Here is an 18,391-nt window from a genome sequence, read left to right on the forward strand (position 1 = left end):
ACTTAGGGGACCCGCTCCACTCATGCCCTGAGGTCACGAGACTACTCGAAAAATACCGGTCCTTTAGTGGATTGAGGGTGAACTGGTCTAAGTCCATCCTTTTCCTGCTCAAGGGAGCAGGCCAATGCATTCTTGGAGGTCGCAGACAGTGTTCCAGCAGATGGGGTACAGTGTTTCCCTCTATCGTTGTGGCTGGTTGAAAGCCACCAACTTCAGTCAGGAGGTCCAGACCAGGGTACTGGACATGCCCCTTGATGAAAACCTCTTTGGGAAGACTGTCGATGAGTTGTTCCAGGCCATTAAGACAGACACTGAGATGGCCCGTGCTTTGGGCTCTCCAACACTGCCCGTCCTTTCGTGCCTACGGCAGAAAGTCTGGCAGATTATCGAAGGGTTTTGGCAGAGGGTCCTCTTTGTACCGTCAACCCTCCCGGTCCACGACCCAGGAGCCCTACAGAGGCTGCTCCAAGGCTTTCGGTGGAGGTGGCTGACATTGCTCCCAAGGCAGCACGCAGGACCCAAAGCAAGGTTTAACGGGTCAGGATGTCAGGCCCCCAACCATGCATCACGGTCGGAGGCCGTAGGCATTAGAACCAACATTGTCTAAAAAAAAGTTCACCATTCCTAGCACCTCCCACAGTAAACCATATGTCAGAAAGCCATTGGTCACTGAATTCAAATTCCACCCTGTTTCTGAAGATGACCTGCGGATCATAGTTGAACAACTTAAGGCAACGAAATGCAAGGATGATCCCTGCTCTTCCTTGATCATTAAGTCCTGTCCCCCTCTCCTCATAAAAGCTATCTGCAAATTTGTGAATGCCTCATTATTAGAGGGAAGCATTACAGATGATCTAAAACAAGTTTGGGTCACCGCCATCCTGAAGAAGCCAGGGCTTGCCACAGACAACCTACTCAACTACAGACCAATTACAAATACCCCCTTTCTTTTGAAGATCATTGACCGCGTTGCCTACTCGCAAATTGCACTTCATCTGAACCAGCATCCTATCCTTAACGCCTATCAGTCAGGGTTCAGAAAGGGTTTCTGCACCGAGACCTCCCTGCTGGACCTAAAGTCATGACTCTTAGGAAGCATGGACAAAGGTCTAGCCTCCCTTTTAGTTTCTTTGGATCTGTTTGCAGCATTCGACTTGGTCGACCACTCAATCCAAGATGTTGCAGAAGGGGAGCTCTAGATGCCATGATGAAGTCCTTCTTGGCTAACAGACAGAGTAGAGTCTGCCTTGGGGAAGCTGAAGCCTCTCCAATCTCAAATGCTCTTTGGGGTTCCTCAGGGAGCCAGCACATCTCCCTGTCTCTAACATCTACACAGCCCCTTTTTTCAAAATGCTAGAGAATGAAGGTGTCGCCTTTTTCGAATTATGCTGACAACACAGTGCATTCCCAGGATGAATAAGAGCTTAACAGAATCTTCACATTAATTGAAAATTGGATGGTGTGCAACAATTTGGCTTTGAATAAAAGCAAAACAGAGTTGATGATAGTGGGGAACTCTAAATACCTTGCCAAACTGGAGCCTGCATACAAATCATTCAGGTTATGATCAGTCGAAATTCTTTCTTAATCTAAACTAAAAATATTGGGTATGGTATTAGATTAGTCGCTTAACATGAGAGCCCATGTGAGTAATGACGTCTCAGCATCCATTTATTATGTGAAACTACTAGCCCACCTGAGACGTTTCATCTCGCAAGCTAATTGGAAATCCATTGTCAGAGCTATTGTCGGGGCAAAAATGGACTACTGCAGTAGTCTCGTGGTTGGTCACTGCAAAGCTGATTGCAACAGACTCCAGGTAGTCCAGAATGGAGCCGCTAGAGTAGTCACCGGCCTAGTCCGACAGGATCATGTTTCTAAGGGTAGGCGTGCCCTACATTGGCTCCCTGTCAAGGCTCGATCCTAATTCCGACTACTGACGATTGTCTTTAAATGTAGGCTGGGTATAATGCCCCCATACCTGCAAGACCTTTTCATACAGAAGGCTAGCAGCAGACCATTAAGATCATGCAACCAGAGCCTGTTGGTGCTCCCGCGATGCAAACTTAAGAAGGTTGAGAACAGGGCCTTCTTTACTTTCGCACCTAAACTCTGGAAGTCCTTACCACTGACCCTCCGACAACATGTTTCCCTCACGATATTCAAGAAAGCCCTTAAGACTTGGCTTTTCTACTTACCACTGACTTGACACCCACCAAAAGCGCTCTCTAACCCGCTGGGACACTGTCCTTTTTTTGTTCTTTGTATTGTCTGTCTCTGTCTGCGCCCTCACACCTTAGGGTTCATGGCTGTGTGATATAAATTGATTAAAGTAAAGCAAGAGGAAGATCTCCACCGACCAATGGGTGTTGGATGGTCTCGCCCACGGACACACTAGAGTTCCAGCAGAAGTGTCCACGGATACCGCCGGTGGCCCAGCAGAAGCAGCACATCCCTCAGCTCCTGCAGGAAGTACGGGCCATGATAAGAAAAGGGGCGATAGAGCTGTTTCCAAAGCGACCCTGGGGCTCCAGAGTCTACTACAGATTCTTCTTAGTGAAGAAGACGACCGGGGGCTCGGCCAACTAGAGGAAGGAGACTTCTTGACGTTGCTGGATCTGGAGGATGCGTACTTCCACTTCCCCATTCATGGGAATCATTGGAAGTTCCTATGCTTCGTGGTACAGGGAAGGCACTACCAATTCAAGGCCCTCGGGTTCGGATTGAAGTCGGCGCCCAGGGTGTTTACGAAGTGCCTGGCACCAGTGGTGGCCCATCTGCGTCTTCAAGGGATACCTCGACTGCTGAAGGGAAGTAGCCGTCGAACACACAGAGGACTGTCTGGCTGCTGATAGATCTGGGGCTCTGTTATTTATCCAAAGTCCTGCTTAATAACCCTCGCAGAACGTGCCTGGTCACTCCCTCGGAAGAGAGGAAAGCAGCTCGATTGGGCAAGGTGCAACGGCTGTTGGCACTGAAGAGCGCCTCTGTGCGGACCATCGAGTCGCTGCTCAGCATGTCGTTGTTGAGCATCTACCTGACCCGGCTTTGCAGGCTGCGGGTGCGACCCCCTTCAGGAATTCCTGGACGCTCGCTTGATTCAAGTGTCCAGGCTCAAGGTGGGAGTGCGGGGGGGTTCTTCGAGCCTATGCATCAATGCCCCTCTAGAGTTCCTCTCATGGAAGACTGCTTTCCTCGTGGTCATCACCTCTCCCAGGAGGGAAGGGGAGATCCAGGCCCTGACCAGCAAACGGCTGTATCTGACTTTTCATGACACAATGGTGGTGCTGCGGCCGCACCCCTCCTTCATGCCAAAGGTACTGTCAGAATTCCACCTCAACTGGCCTTTGGTGTTGCCTGTGGTCTTTCTGAATCCTTTGTCACCAGTTGAAAGGACTTTACACTTGCTAGATGTGGCTTGTGCTCTGAAGCTCTATGTGGCACCGCCAAAAGGTTTCCAGAAGATGTATCGACTATTCGTGAACTTTGGTCCTGTGAACCATGGGTAGGCCTTGTCCAAGGCTTCCATCTCCAGGTGGCTCTCCGGCTGTATCGTACACTGTCATCGGTTGGCAAACCGACTGCTGCCCGGCCGTCCAGAGCCCATTCCACCAGAGCGATAGCTGCGAAAACAGCGTTCCTATCTGGTGTGCCCTTGCTGGACATCTGCAGGGCTCCTACGCGGAGATCCACGCACACTTTTACAAGATTTTACTGCATCGACAGGCATTGTTTGTTTATTATTTATAATGCGCGAGCGTACCCAAGGGTATCGGGGCGCAGCCTTTACAAGGATTTGCGAAGCTTGGTTACAGAAGTCATAGGGTATACAAAGAGACAGTAAGGTACACCGATATTATATACATATCAACAATGAGGTACATGGATATTATATACATATAAACAAGTGGGCACACGTGGTTACATTGTGTGCGGGTAGCATGAAAAGGGGACAACCTGGCACTGGAGTATCTTTGACGGCCTACGATTTCAGCCATGAAACTACCTTGGATCGGAAGTTCTGGTAGGGCAAGTCCACTCTGAGATTGGGTGGTAAGGACTTCCACAGTTTGGCTGCTTTCACTGGGAAGCTGTTGCCCCCTATGGTGGTATGTTTAAAGTTAGGGACAGAGAGGCAGTCTTTGTAGGCAGTTCTGGTGGGTCTCAGGGAGGACTGTCTATGGAATCTATTGATCAGGTAAGTAGGGGCAGCGTTATTGAGGGATTTGTGAGTGAGCGATGCAGTTTTGAAGAGAATTTTGTCATTGATGGAGAGCCAGTTGTTCTGTTAACTAAGTCCTGAGATGTGCTCTCTTCTGGAGATGCCCAAGGCCGCTCTGAGAGCATTATTCTGAAGACTTTGTAGTTTGCTAGTGGTGGCCTTGGAGGATCCCAGATGGAGAGCGTTACAATAGTCCAGGCGGGACAGTATAAGGGCCCTAGCGAGGGTAAGGCAACCAGTGTCAGACAGATATGGTTTAGCTGTACGGATTAATTTACATGCATAAGCCGTGGAGGAAGCCAGGGAGCTCACGTGTCTTCTGAAGAAATTGGAGTCCAGGTAAAAGCCCAAAGTTTTGACCTTGTCCAACCTTGATGTTACCATCAATCATGAACGAGGCAGGGCCGAGTTTCTTTAAACTGGACGTAGTGCCTAGGATGATAAGTTCCGTTTTTATCATCATTCAGGCATAGTCCATGTATGGCCATCCATGCCTGGATGATGATGTACACCTATTTAGCAAGGCCAAATCCTTTCTATAATCTCCAGAAAGCGGAAGGAGGATCTGGGTATCATCTGCATAGTTAGTGTAGGTGATACCGAGATGATCCAAATCATCGAAAAGGGGCTTGGTAAATATGTTGTATAATGTGGGGGAGACACAGGAGCCCTGTGGGACACCACAAGTGATGGGTATGGGGTCTGCCACCGCAGTAGGTGAGAAGACCCTCATGGTTCTACCGTTGAGAAAAGAGGTAATCCAGGTGATGGCCTCAGCAGAGAAATGAGCTGATGTGTGGAGATGTGTGCATAGGACAGAATGATCGACCAGGTCGAAAGCTGCAGACAGATGGAGGAGGAGGAGGAGGAGGAGGAGGAGGAGGAGGAGGAGGAGGAGGAGGAGGGCAACTTGGCCGTTGTCTCTGAGTGTATCGATCTGAGCTTTCAAGTCAATGAGAGCAGTTTCGGTCCCATGTTGAGGGCAGAACCCTGATTGTCTGGAACCTAGTAGATGGTGTTCTTCCAGGTACTTCTGAATTTGTACTTAGGCGACCGTGTCCAGGATTTTTAGTAGAAAGGGAACGGTCGTTATGGGTCTGTAATTTGTGGGCGTGGCTGGGTCAAGTGTGGGTTTTTTTAATAGTGGAAGTACCCAGGATTGTTTCAGATTGGTGGGGATAGAGCCAGAGGTGAAGGAGGCATTAATCAGTTTTGTGATGAAGGGGGAGAGGTCACGGGCGGCATCCTTAATGAGCTGTGCTGGGCACAGGTCTCCCTTACAGTTGGAGGGTTTCAGAGACAGGATGATTTTTTCTACTTCAAGAATCGTGACTTTAGAGAAGTTGAAGCGAGTGAGATCTGTAAGCATGTGCTTATCTGGTGTTTTTGAGGGGAGAGTGTCATTGAGGGCTACTTTTTTTTACGGGCGATTTTACTTTGGAGGGTTGCAATTTTGTTTGCTAGGGCGCTATGGATTTCTGAGCACCAGTTTTTGTCTTTGGTACAGATGTCAGGATGTACTATGGGGGTTTCTACTTCTTTAAGGATGGAGAATAATTCCTTCATGTTTGATTTCGCATGGGATATGCGAGAGTCATAGGAGGTTCGTTTAGCCAGGTAGATTTATTTTTTGTAAAGTGTAGCTAGTTTGGAGAGTTTGAGTTTATTTGCGGCTGAGGGGGATTTTTTCCAAGTGGCCTCACAGTTCCTTTTTTGCTGCCTTAAATTTTTGAGGAATGGTGTATACCATTTGTTTAGGTGCGTATTCGGTTTGCTTGGTCTCAGTTTAAGGGGGGCAATTAGGTCCAGTGAGGTGGCCATGATCTTATTATATTCTTCAACCAGGGTCTCTGGGTCCAGGTTGTCTGGGGATGTGTTGAGTGTCGGGAGTAGGTTCGGGATGAGTCTTTCAGCTGTCACATTCTTCTTGTTTCTTGTGAGGGTGGGCGGGGCCCTGATAATGGGTGGGGGTCTGTCAGTAGAGAGCAGGAATGAGACCAGGTGGTGGTCAGTCCAGGCCAGTGGCGAGATATTTGTAATGTCCGCTAGACGGTTGTAATCGGCCACCCAATTGAGTGTTCTAACTTTGGAGTGTGTAGGTGACATACTTCTTTGCGCGAAACCTAGTTCCGAGAGAGGAACTATAGTGCTGGCGGAATGGTCTTCAGGATCATTGTAACCCATATTAAAGTCGCCCAGGGTGAGAACTTGGGTAGAGCTTGTAAGGTTGCTTGAGAGGATTGTTAATATCTTCATCAAATGTGCCAGTGGGGCTCAGCAAATAGCCCTAAAAAACGATTGCAATATACTCGCAAAAATCTCTCCAAAAAACACATATGCTTTCCAAAATCGGACTTGAATCAAAGGGAACCCTCATAATTCACCTATCGGGCCCTAGGTCTGATGACCAAAATAAGGGTGAGCAAAAAGCAAGCGAAGTAAAGCGCAGGGCTTTACTTGCCTCCAAAAAGTGAGCTCAGAAGCAAACCCTAGCAGAAAGAACAGGACCCATGGAGGTCTGTTAGAGGGTTGTAGCAACATGAAAATGTTCCCGAACACAAGGTAAGCAACTGGTTTACCTCATTTGTCCAGAATGAAGGCTCCAGACCCATTTAGTTTAAACTGCATTGTTATAAACTCACTTCAGATTTAATAATTTCTATTCATTTTTCCTTACTTTTAGGAACAGATATATATGTATGGTGGGAAAAAAGATGAAACTGGAAATGTTACCAACCAGCTGTGGGTGTTTCATGTCCAGAACCAGTCCTGGCTTCAGCTAATACCACAAGCTAAGGAGCAGTATGCAGTAGTGGGACACTCTGCACACATCATCACTTTAGAGGATGGCAGTACTGTTATGTTAGTTATTTTTGGGCACTGCCCACTTTATGGCTACATAAGCAGTATTCAAGAGTATAACATAGGTATGTACAGTACCAAATCTTTGTGAAATACTCAAATGGTGTTTAACCTGCCCTTCTGCTCAATCATAACTTAAATTTAGCAAAAGAAATAATTGAATATTGTATTTTGTTATCATGGGGTTCATGCAATACCAATTTATCAATGTCGTAATAAACTCGAGGTAGTCATTGATCTGATACTGTATGGTGACGGGATCAAGCCAACATTAATTCAGTACTACTAACCACACTCCATAGCTTCCCCCATCCCCTCCTCCTATCCATCCCATTTTCTCTGCTACTTCTAAAACCTACCTTTAACCCACTTGACACTCCTGTATGTGAATGCAAAGTGCTGTCGCATTCCAGCTAGTTTAGGGCTTTATACAACCATACGTAAATACCTATAACTTGCACATCTTCCATATGCTATTTCCTGTTTAATTGGTTAACTCCTTGCCACAGTGACCATGTAATCTTGTTTTAAAAAATCCAGAATAACATTTTGTTTTGGCTGGTGAAGACCCTTGCTCTTAACGTGGTTTGTCTTGTTTGCCAGATACAAATACCTGGAGGATTTTGCATACTAATGGTGCCTTGATACAGGGAGGATATGGTCACAGCAGTGTCTATGATCCTAAAACGAGAGCCATCTATATTCATGGAGGTTATAAGGCTTTCAGTGCCAACAAATACAGACTGGCAGATGACCTTTACAAGTATGAAGTTGATACTCGTATGTGGTAAGTGCTACAGTGTTATTTGCTCCTTTGGTTCCAACCTTAAGGCAGGTCACTGAACACTGCTAATTGAGAGATCCAGCCACTTTACAAGCTGGAATACATTGTGGCCAGTTCTTAGCAGGGATCAGAATCCTCTGACATAGATGGTAACATTATCCATGTTTTTTGTTGCTTCTTGGACGTTCTGGGCTGTAACTGGATCTGGTCAAAAATGCCATTGTTTCTTTCTTTAGTCCCTGCATATTTCTCAGTCTCTACAGTCTTGGGAGAAGATTCAAATTATGGATACAGTGTGTAAAGGTTTTTGGGTCATTTTAAGTTGGTGAAAGCATGTTATCTCATGTTTGCTAATATGGAAATGTACATTGCTGAATATCAAGGTGTTTCCTTTGTGGATAGATTGTCACACTTTCATCTTAGATCATTATTTGATATGAAACATGGCTAACATTGTTGCTTGATAATGCATACTGTTTTTCCCATAAACGCCTACGCCTAAAAATTGAAGTGATATCCTGGTGCATAGTGTATCCAAGAAATGGTTGTGTTGAATTTGTTATTTTTTTTTTTATACACTTATCTTTGTTTCCTTTCAAAGGACCATACGGAAGGACAGCCGTTTCTTTCGCTATTTGCACACTGCAGTGATTATCAGTGGAAATATGCTGGTTTTTGGTGGTAATACGCACAACGATACGTCAATGAGTCATGGTGCCAAGTGCTTCTCTTCAGACTTCATGGCCTATGATATTGGTAAGTTAATTCAAACTTGTAATGAAGTGCTGATGCCCATGTTTGCAATTAATACCCTGAATCAAATTGCCCCTTCTCTTGCACCTCTTCCCTTGCATACCTACTGCTTCAAGTTTGTACCTATGTTTACAATTCCTCTTCACCATGTAGTTCTTAAATATTTATCTTCAATAAATTATCTGAATAAACTGGTCTCCCCTGGAAGGAGCGTATAAGAACTAAATCCTCCACCTGACCTAGTGTTTGTTTTTCTACATAAACAGATTCTCCTCTCTTCCGAGGGGGAGGGGATTCGGTTGCTACTCTCCGCAACCTGCTTTTTGTCCAACCATCGTTTTTGCCTATGCTTTAACATTTTGCTGAATGTTGTGATGCATTGGACCATTTCGCGACAGTGGGTCCCATCCTGGGTTCACTGGGGATGCACCTCGGTGCCTCCTCTGGGACCTTTGGTTTACCCAGGTGCTTCACATAGTCGAATGTACCCATGGTTTGGTTGATGGCAGTTTAACATTGTCGTGGCAGCACCATGTATGGCAATTTTACCACACAGACTGGCTTTCTTCAAGTAGCTCACTACAACAGGTGCTTTTGTTTGTTTAAATACTCTAACCAAACAAATGTACTTGGTTGCACTTTGTGTGAGACAACTGGAAATGAACTAATGTGGTAGAATTAGCTGCACCCTTAGTGAAGCTAAAATCTGCCAACAGCCTACTCTAAAAACCAATGTAGAGTGATACAAACCTCATGGGGCCACAAATTGTGAGCTTAAGAAGCACCCCTGTCCTAGTAACCCAATGGGCTACCATTGGACTGTATGCTATAAAGGTGTCAGTGGCTACTAGAAGCTCTTTATCGTATTGAGACGACACAGGGTTAGGTTGTGCATTTTATTTACCTGAAAGCAGCAGGGCAACAACAACTGCTTCCTTAGTCGCCTCCCTACCCTTCAACTGTCACCAGTTCCAAGGCTGAGAATTCTACCTACTTACCTGCAACTGCTGACATCACAACACTCCTCTGACAGCTATTATGGTGGAATTCCTATATAAACAAAAATAAGCCAACAAAATGTAGGGAGCTCATAAAAGGGCAGGTAGATCGTCTCTCTCCCTCCCTGCCCCCTCTTCCATGAACTGAATGTTGCCCTCCCAGTGCATTGTGGGAGTTGTGTTGCTATATGCTATCAATAGCTGTCTCAGAAGATTCAAAAGTCAACATTTGCGTTTCAAGCTTAAAATATAACTGCATTATGGCGGTTGTAGGAATGGAAAGTACATTTCTGATGCTTGTGGACTGCTTAAAATCACCTGCTGTGCATATAGTCCGACATTTAGTGGTAATCGCAGAGTATTACATCTTTTTTCGAAGATCTAAATGGATGCTGACATGGGCGTGACTGTAACACTATCCCTAACGTGATATGTAGTGTACCCAAAATCCCTTGCGTGTCGAGGTCTCACAAGTTTGTTTTTTCCCACCAACCTAATTGATCGCTTATGCAGAGCTCGTAAGAGTTTGTATTGCTATATCTATTCCCACGGTGGTTTAGTCAACTTTGACATCCCTTTGACATCCTTCTCGATGGCTGTATCGTGGGTTTCCTGCCACCGCCGACGACGCCTACATCTACAACTGCTCGGCGACTGTTGACTGTGTGACCTCGGCCCTTAGGCCTGCCCTTTAAAGTAGGGAGAGTGTGGTCCTGTTTATTTCTTCTCTGAGAATGCATTTCCTTCAACCCTCACTTTCTCATCTCGGTCTGACTGCCGGTAACCTCTGATATGGAGAGTACTCCTTTTAAATTCTGCCTGTCTTGTAATGAGCAATTTCTCCAGAAAGACACCCATTGCCGATGCAATAAATGTCTTCCTCGTGACAACGACGAGCGCTCGTGTGAGGCCTGTAAACGTTTTCGGCCTAAGACGCTGAAAGACATGTGCACTAAGTGGTGGGTGGCCAATGGTATGCAGGCCGAAAGCCTTTCCCCTGCTGGCGCCGTCGTCTCGGACGAGGGATCCATCGGCAGCCATGGCTCTGATTGGGAAGCCATCGACCTTTCTGCAGAGCCTACAAATTCCCATGTGCCCATCCCCATAGACTGACCGGTGGCACTGTTATGGGGAAGTCTCACCCCGCCGACCAGGACACCAACGCACCATGTGTACTAAAGCACACAACTCCTAAGACCTCTAACGGGGTTGTTGAAGTGCTCAACACCCATAGGACCGCTGAAAATGTTGACGATAAATTCTGTACAACCGCAGCATGCGAAAGGGCCTAAGACTCCTTCTGGAATGGGCGGTTCTCATAAAACGTCCACTGTTGACCTGCCATCCAAAGGTGCTCTAATGCCGAAGGGTTCTGTGTCGCCGACCGCGACAGCTCCCACAGGTGTGCCGAAACACGCTACGCTGTCAATACAGCTTCCAAAGCTTCGCAAGAAGCTTTCGGTTACTATTTTGGCAGTCAGGGTCTCCAAAGAGTTATCTTCCCGAGATAACTAGTCTGAGGCCACCCAGCCTTGGGTTTACATAAGGGTTCTCCCCATTCTAGGCAACCCTTCCCACCTCCTGACCCTTCAGCTTAATCAGAATGGCCTAGACAGAGGTTTGAACAGTGTTTGAACAGCAGGCTGTCCCAGATTTCGTACCTTACTACCTGCACATTTGGTCTGTTTTTTTTCCATTCCTTATCCTGTCTGCTATTAGATAAATGGAAAACAAGAGGTGATGGCTGGAGGGTTTAGAATGAATCTTAACCTCTGGCATCGCTCTAGGCAACTCTCCAGACCAGTGGTTAAGATTCATTCTAAACCTTCCAGCCATCACCTCCTTGTTTTTGCTTTGTCACCCCAAGTGGGACGTGTATGCCCAGACGTGGGTCCCGTGCTTGCTCGGCCTAGACACCCACATTGGGGCCAAGCCTGATTGCATATGGTCTTTCCCCTTCTGTAATGGCTTGGCAGGCGAAGAACGGTGGTCTGGAGGGTTGCCCAGAGCAATGCCAGTGGTTAAGATTCTTTCTAAATCTTCCAGCCATCACCTCTTTGTTTTTGCCATTAGATAAGTGCCACATCAGCGCATTAGGGGGAATTTAGGTAGTTGTACTTAAATCCAATCCTTCTGTCCTCTGTTAATGCATTTTCCAATTCAGGACACCACCTGTTGTGTTACATACTGGTCCTTTCATTGGGATCCTGTTTGGAACAGTGCGATAGTTGTTCTGGAGAACATGCTCCGATTAGCCAGTCATCCGGGTAGGGATATACGTGAATCCCCCCTCTCCTGAGACTCGCTGCCACTACCACCATCAGTTTGGTGAAAACCCTCGGGGTGGAGGTGAGCCCGAATGGCAGAACTCGAAACCGATAGTGAGAACCGCCAAATGCAAACCTATCTACCCTCAGTTGCTGGCACTTTGGCATACCCAAACACCTTTCTTCTATTGTTCGGGATGGGGGCAATGGCATTTCACAATGTTCCTCCCCAATGTCTCAATCCCCAGCAAATATCTTTCACTATGACTGGTTTTGAAAACATTGCATACAATTTTTCCTTTGCTTCACCCCCTTGTGGATGCAAAATAGGATTTCCCATCTCCAGTGGCGTTAGGTTGGTATGCCCCAACAATGGTACCGAGCCAAGGTCCCTTAAGACGCAACACTTCCCACTTCCTTGGCCAGTTGTTTTCTCTTTATTTATCTCCCCCATATACTCCGCCCTCCCCGAAATTTCCTAGGGCTCCCTATCTATTGGATACACAGCTATTACTTGAGTCACAAGGACTAACCTCAAACGACTCAGTCGCCTGGGGTCCTACGTCCCTAGTTTGCTTTACCTCACTAGATGGTTCTTTGGGGCACTTTACTTTATTTGACTTAAAGAAATCCCTTTTCTTTTGTTCCAGATCTGCCAGATCTACTAGCATTTGCTTATCCACCTCCGCTCTTAACTTTCTCAAACTTTCTAGACCCTCTATTTTGTTTAGGAGGTAATTTACAATTTTTTCCTTTGGGAGGGTGTTTTTTCCTTAATTACAGACCCACTCGGGCTACTTGTTGGGGAGAATTCTCAGAAATGTGCCAATTCCCTCCACCTTAGAAACCCCCAGCAACTTATGATTTGCATGCGTTGGAAGCCATTTTGAAATCTGCTGGTTTACATTTAATATTTCAATGAATCTTAAGACAAGACACATTAACTAAATGTTTTTTTCTAGCATGCGATCATTGGTCTGTACTTCCTCCACCTGATCTTCGCCATGATATAAACCGATTTGGCCATTCAGCAGTATTAAAGAACAGGTAAGGGAAACACTCTGGCACAATTGCTGCATTAGTTATTATTCTAATTTGTTTTTGTTATTTGTAAAATATTTACCTACAAAATCTTTAAGAGTAACCTATTTTGAAAATCTAATTTCCAGAGGTGTTTAAGAGGATGTTCGCCGTAGGGTCCTAAAATGCCTTTTTACACGCTGCTATACCAGTGATGTAGCGGTATTTTCAAAAGGTCCTTAAAACCAACCAGTCACGTGGCTTTCTTTGCAGAACAAATCTTTCAACGTCCTTCTGTGAGAAACCTGAAGTTGTCTCCCTGGTTAGTACCCAGGGATCTGTCATCCAGGTGGCCAGGACACAGCCATTGCTATTGAATCCAGTTCCTGGGGGGGGGCAGTGAGGGAGGATCACCTGAATGGGGTCAGGGGGGGCCTTGGGGAGTGGGACACTGACTGGTGCGCAGTATCCCCCTTCTTCCAATACCTCTTCCCCAACCCTACCATGTAGGACGTTCAAAGACACAGCCACCCCCCACCCCGCCTTTCTGATGACACGGAAACTTTTGCACAACATGGAAAACAATGAACTAACACCAGAGCCTTCCCTTCCCCTCAGGGATAAAAGGTTGAGCACAGGACGAGCAAGGCAGACAGCACGTTGTGAGAGCTAACTCAACATGGCAGTTCTAGAGGGGGCACAAGACGGCGCAGACAGAGGGTGACGGGAGAGAAGTGTTACAGGCCCCCAGCTCTTTTGCTTGACTTTAGGACTTATTCATTTTTTTAACCCGCTCTCATGCGTTTTGGCCTCATTTGGATTATGTGTTACCTTCATAGGCATCTACTTTTTGTATGGTGACAAACTAATGTTCCCAAGAATAGTAAAGTGAAATTGACTTTACTTACCTTTTTCGCTTTGTGTGTCCAGTGTTAGGCAAAGTTTGCATGCAGTACCCTCTGGGACCACTACATACAACTATGACTACAGGTGTAAGCAAAACCAGCCTTTGGTATAAGTCTGTACCACACAGTTTTAGGTAGCGAGTTGAGCATCCAGGCTTATCTCAAGAGGGAATGTGAGCTGCAATGATGTTACACAGAGGTCTACAATCACTAGTATTCAAATACTCTTATACTCAAGGTGTCTTGGTAAAACACTTATTCATTTATTTCACAGTCAGTTAGAAAACATTCACTAAAAGGAGGCAATCAACATCACATAAATATACTACAATACTTCACGCTATCCGGTTCTGAGGCATTTAAACTACTTTGAAGGAGAAGCAAAATGGCATTCAGAGCATTTGAAGTAGGAGCAAAAAGGCATAAGTTAATAAAACGAATAGTAGAATTATTCTTAAACAGTGCAAATAGTTTGAGTTCACCAGAGGAGTTGTTCCAATGCAATAGTTAGGCCAAATTGTATATGTAAAAATAGTTCTGGTAGTTAAACGGAAAAGTCTTTGCCACGGTTCTCAGAAGTAGTTCATAGAAGAAAGATCCATATGTCGGGTCACAAGCTGACTAGGCCTGCAAGTTGCCAAAGTTTCACGCACTTTCACAGTGAGAGGCAAGTTCTCTTGTCCGGGTTTTCACAGTACCCTATTTTGAAAAAAAAAATGCAGCGGAGTACTTCTGTTTAGAAGAAACAAATGTTTAGAAGCATGAACTTAATTATGCAGCTAGTTCTACGAAGTAGTTGACTTTGGACAGACGATAACTGAACTGTAACTTTTTTCTTTCAGCACCATGTACGTGTTTGGAGGTTTTAATAGTCTTCTTCTTAGCGACATCCTAATGTTCACATCAGAGAGTTGTGAAGCTTTCTTGCACCGAAACGCATGTTTAGCTGCAGGACCTGGTATCCGTTGTGCCTGGAATATCAGCATGCATTTATGTTCCCCATGGGAACTTGCCTCACCAGAAGAAGATGATCAAATTCTTGCTGTGTGTCCCATCAAAACACGTATGTCATTTGTTATACATTTTTAATGTGAATTAGTGTTTCTTCTTGCTGCAGGAAACCAATTAAAAGTTAAAGCTGTGTTGGATGTTTTTTGATACGTGGATTTTAAATATTTGCGTTTACAGGAAATGAGAGATTGTTGTTGAGACATTTTAAAATATTTTTCCAATGTAATGTTTGGAAGTTTCTTTTAGCACTGTTTAAGGTGTGAGGATATTCTGACCGCATGTGCAGAACTTTTATTCTTAAGCTTTCCATGGTGTATGTGATTGTACTTATGGTTGAGCATTGTGTAGAAAAACAGGAATGTCCCAACTTGGAGGGCTTATGAAAAGCTTTATATCGTAGGAGTTGTGCAGCTTGCAGGTAGGAAACGTTTTGAGGAATGTTCTTGTGATCATTGGCCATATGTTTATTTGGTTAGTATTTTCCAAAGCTTTAGGTGGGGTCAATCCAAGCCTGGGTGTCTGAGCTTTTACTTAGATGCCAGACCTCCCCAGACAACGTTCCAGTATTTGATGTTAAATGCTTTTAAACACTTTGAACTGTTTCTCTCCCTACATCACTTGCCTAACATCTCTTCAAATTCTTCAAATCTTGAATATTCGTCCTTCCTAAAGGACTGCGTTCACATCTGCTTTGGTGTGCCTTCGCTTGGAGCCCTTTGTGTTCATTGAACAACATGCAGAAGTGTTGGGGAGAATTCTCAGAAATGTGCTAATTCCCTCTACCTTTGAGACCCCCAGCAACTTTGCTGGATTTTGAGGACTTGATTTTTTTTAACCTGGAGAGTGAGACACTTTTTACCACTCTCTCATGTATTTTAATGTGATTTTTTTGAACAGTTTCTTTTGGTTATGGAGCCTGACAAACTCCATAGATGTCATTTTTTACTTTGTGTCACATATCACCTTCAGTGCATTGGCACAGGACAGTCTTCCAGATTTCCCAAATGCTTCAATACCTTCTCTGGGATAAACTGTTTCCCAGAGCAGCAGTAAAGTCACCCAGCACACACTATTTTACAATAGGGTGCTAGAGAGGTTAGCTAGTATCCCCTTTGTCTAGCTTCTCATGTAACATTTTTGTTACCCCTTCCTCAATGAATGGCTGGTGGCAGTGGTTTACTTTTAACTACCATGGTGGGTACTGTAGGGTATTTTGTGTAGATTTGGGGCCTAGCAGTATTTTCTTACCGCCAAAAATAAAGTAATTCAGCAAAATTCACTCCTTGCATTCAGATTGGGTTTGGTATTATAGTAATATAATGTATATGCATTATTTCAGTACACAGATACATTTAGTTGGTTTGCATTTCGTTGTGGTATAGTGATGAGCATAATTTCTTTGTTTTATTTGTGGCCCCAACATACAAAACCCCTTTCTTTTGTTTAGACTGTTCTTGTGATCTCTAGAGGCCTCAGGCTTCTACATTATTCAAGAACACCACCTTTTCATATGGAATGCCACTTATGGCCGTTATCACTGATTTATCTACACCAGTTTACATTAGTGAAACTATTTCCAGAGGCCTCTCTTTCTGCTGACTAATATACGTCCAGCAAACTATTTCATTATGTTCCACTCAGAAATCACACACGCATATATGCACTGAGTGGAACCACGCACACAGCTATTTATAATTGCTCATAACATTACTTTATCTGCATAGAAACTTGGCGCTTTAAGCCTCATTCCCTCTATGGCATAATATTTTTTTTAGACACCAAATGAAACAGAAACAAGAATACTCTTAGGCAGACTGTGATAAATGATATGGCATTTGTAACGCGCCTATACACAAGTGTTTCAAGGCGCGACGAGGCGGGGGAGGGGGAATCAAGGGGAGACAGACAACGATCCTACTAGGCCAGGTGTCATTCAGATCGCACAAGTGCAAGGGTAAGGGGATTGGGTAAAGTGCAAGGGGAAGGGGAGAAGGGGGAAAAGTGCTGTACATGGTTAGTAGAATACAATATAAATAATAGGGCCAGGTGGTGGCAAGTGCAAGGTAATGCCGGGAGAAGGGGCTGAAGTATACAGAGACAAGCCCGTAGTGCAGGTAGGCAGTGCAGGGAAGAGTGGCTGGGCCAAGGACCGAGATCGGTGAGTGGCCCAGTAGCAGATTCAGTGCAGGTTCAGTGAATTTAGCAGGGGAGAGAGGGAGAGAAAGCAGAGACAAAGAGGAAGGTTTTGAGGTGCTTCCGGAACCGGAGATGGTTCTCCTGAAGTTTCAGGGAGGCAGGAAGACTGTTCCAGAGGGAGGAACTGCAGAGAGTGATCTACCCACAGCTCGTTGCTTGGAGAAGCCGCTGACCCTGAGGTAGTTGGAGGTGGATGAGCGAAGAGCTCGAGAAGGAAGATATTTCGGAAGAGAGAGTTGAAGGTATTTTGGCCCAAGGCCCCAGAAGGCCTTGTGGACATTGCAGAGGGTTTTGAACTTTATCCTCGCAGCCACTGGGAGCCAGTGTAGTGATTTCAGTCCTGGAGAGATGCGGTCCCTGGGATTGAGGCCAAGGACAAGTCTCGCAGTCCTGTTCTGGATGAGTTGCAAAGGGCGGAGAGTAGAGGCAGGAAGATTTAGATAGAGGCTGTTACAGTAGTCCAGCTTCGAGTGAACCAGGGCACTGGAGACCGTGAGCTTCTGGGAGAAGGAGAGGAAAGGAAGGATACCCCTGAGGAGGTGTTGCTGGTAGTGTGACTTCTTAGAGATGTCAGATATGTGAGGAGAGAAAGATGACCCCAAGGTTTTTTGCCTTGCAGGTAGGCGCAGGAAGAGGGCCAAGGGAGGCCGGCCAGAGAGCTGCAGGGAAGGAGGGAGTGGGTGTGCCAATAAGTAAAATCTCGGTCTTACTAGCATTAAGACAGAGGTCGTTGGCGGCCCACCATTCCTGGATAGCAGAGAGACAGTCAGAGATGAGGGAAGGGGAAGAGGAGGCGGAGGGTAGCCTGAAAATGAGCTGGGTATGATCCGCGTAGCATTGAAAGTTGGGACATAGCGCCGATGCGGTGGGCAAGAAGTGCCAGATACTGGTTGAACAGTCAGGGGGAGAGGTTAGATCCCTGGGGGACACCACAGGTAGAGAAAAAGATGTCGGAGAGGAAGGAACCCAGTTGGACCTGGGAGGGTCGATTGGAGAGGAAGGAGGTCAGCCACGCCAGAGCCTGACCAGTGATACCCAGGTTATCATGGAGACGGTTGAGCAGGATGTTGTGGTTGACAGTGTCAAAGGCAGAAGAGAGGTCTTGCAAAATGAGAACTCAAGGGGTGTTCGAGTCAAGGTTAGAGAGCAGGTCCTCACGGATGTTCAGGAGAGCAGTTTCCGTGCTTCTGGCAGCTCTGAAGCCAGACTGATGGTCATGAAGACTACCAACAGATTCAGCATGGAGATTAAGCTGGGAGATGGCCAGTTTCTCCAGGAGCTTGCCCAGGAAGGGAGTGATAGATATTGGGCGATAGTTAGCTGGGCAGGAGGGGTTGGAAGAGGGTTTCTTAAGAAGGGGGTACACAAGGGAG

At 45.7% G+C, this 18,391-nt stretch overlaps 1 protein-coding gene across 2 annotated transcripts in view; it reads left to right on the plus strand.

Moving 5' to 3' along the window:
* The window catches only part of ATRN (attractin), a 1,434,670-nt gene that overhangs the window by 135,153 nt on the left and 1,281,126 nt on the right, over nt 1–18,391 (plus strand). For both annotated transcript variants that reach the window (XM_069632253.1, XM_069632252.1), the window contains exons 8-12: nt 6,906–7,149; nt 7,688–7,871; nt 8,470–8,624; nt 12,849–12,933; nt 14,654–14,874. In XM_069632253.1, the coding sequence (XP_069488354.1) occupies nt 6,906–7,149; nt 7,688–7,871; nt 8,470–8,624; nt 12,849–12,933; nt 14,654–14,874 (889 nt within the window). The remainder of the gene's footprint in view (nt 1–6,905; nt 7,150–7,687; nt 7,872–8,469; nt 8,625–12,848; nt 12,934–14,653; nt 14,875–18,391) is intronic.

This window comes from Ambystoma mexicanum, chromosome 6q (assembly GCF_040938575.1).
Source record: "Ambystoma mexicanum isolate Mex_15411 chromosome 6q, UKY_AmexF1_1, whole genome shotgun sequence".
Classification (NCBI taxonomy): domain Eukaryota; kingdom Metazoa; phylum Chordata; class Amphibia; order Caudata; family Ambystomatidae; genus Ambystoma; species Ambystoma mexicanum.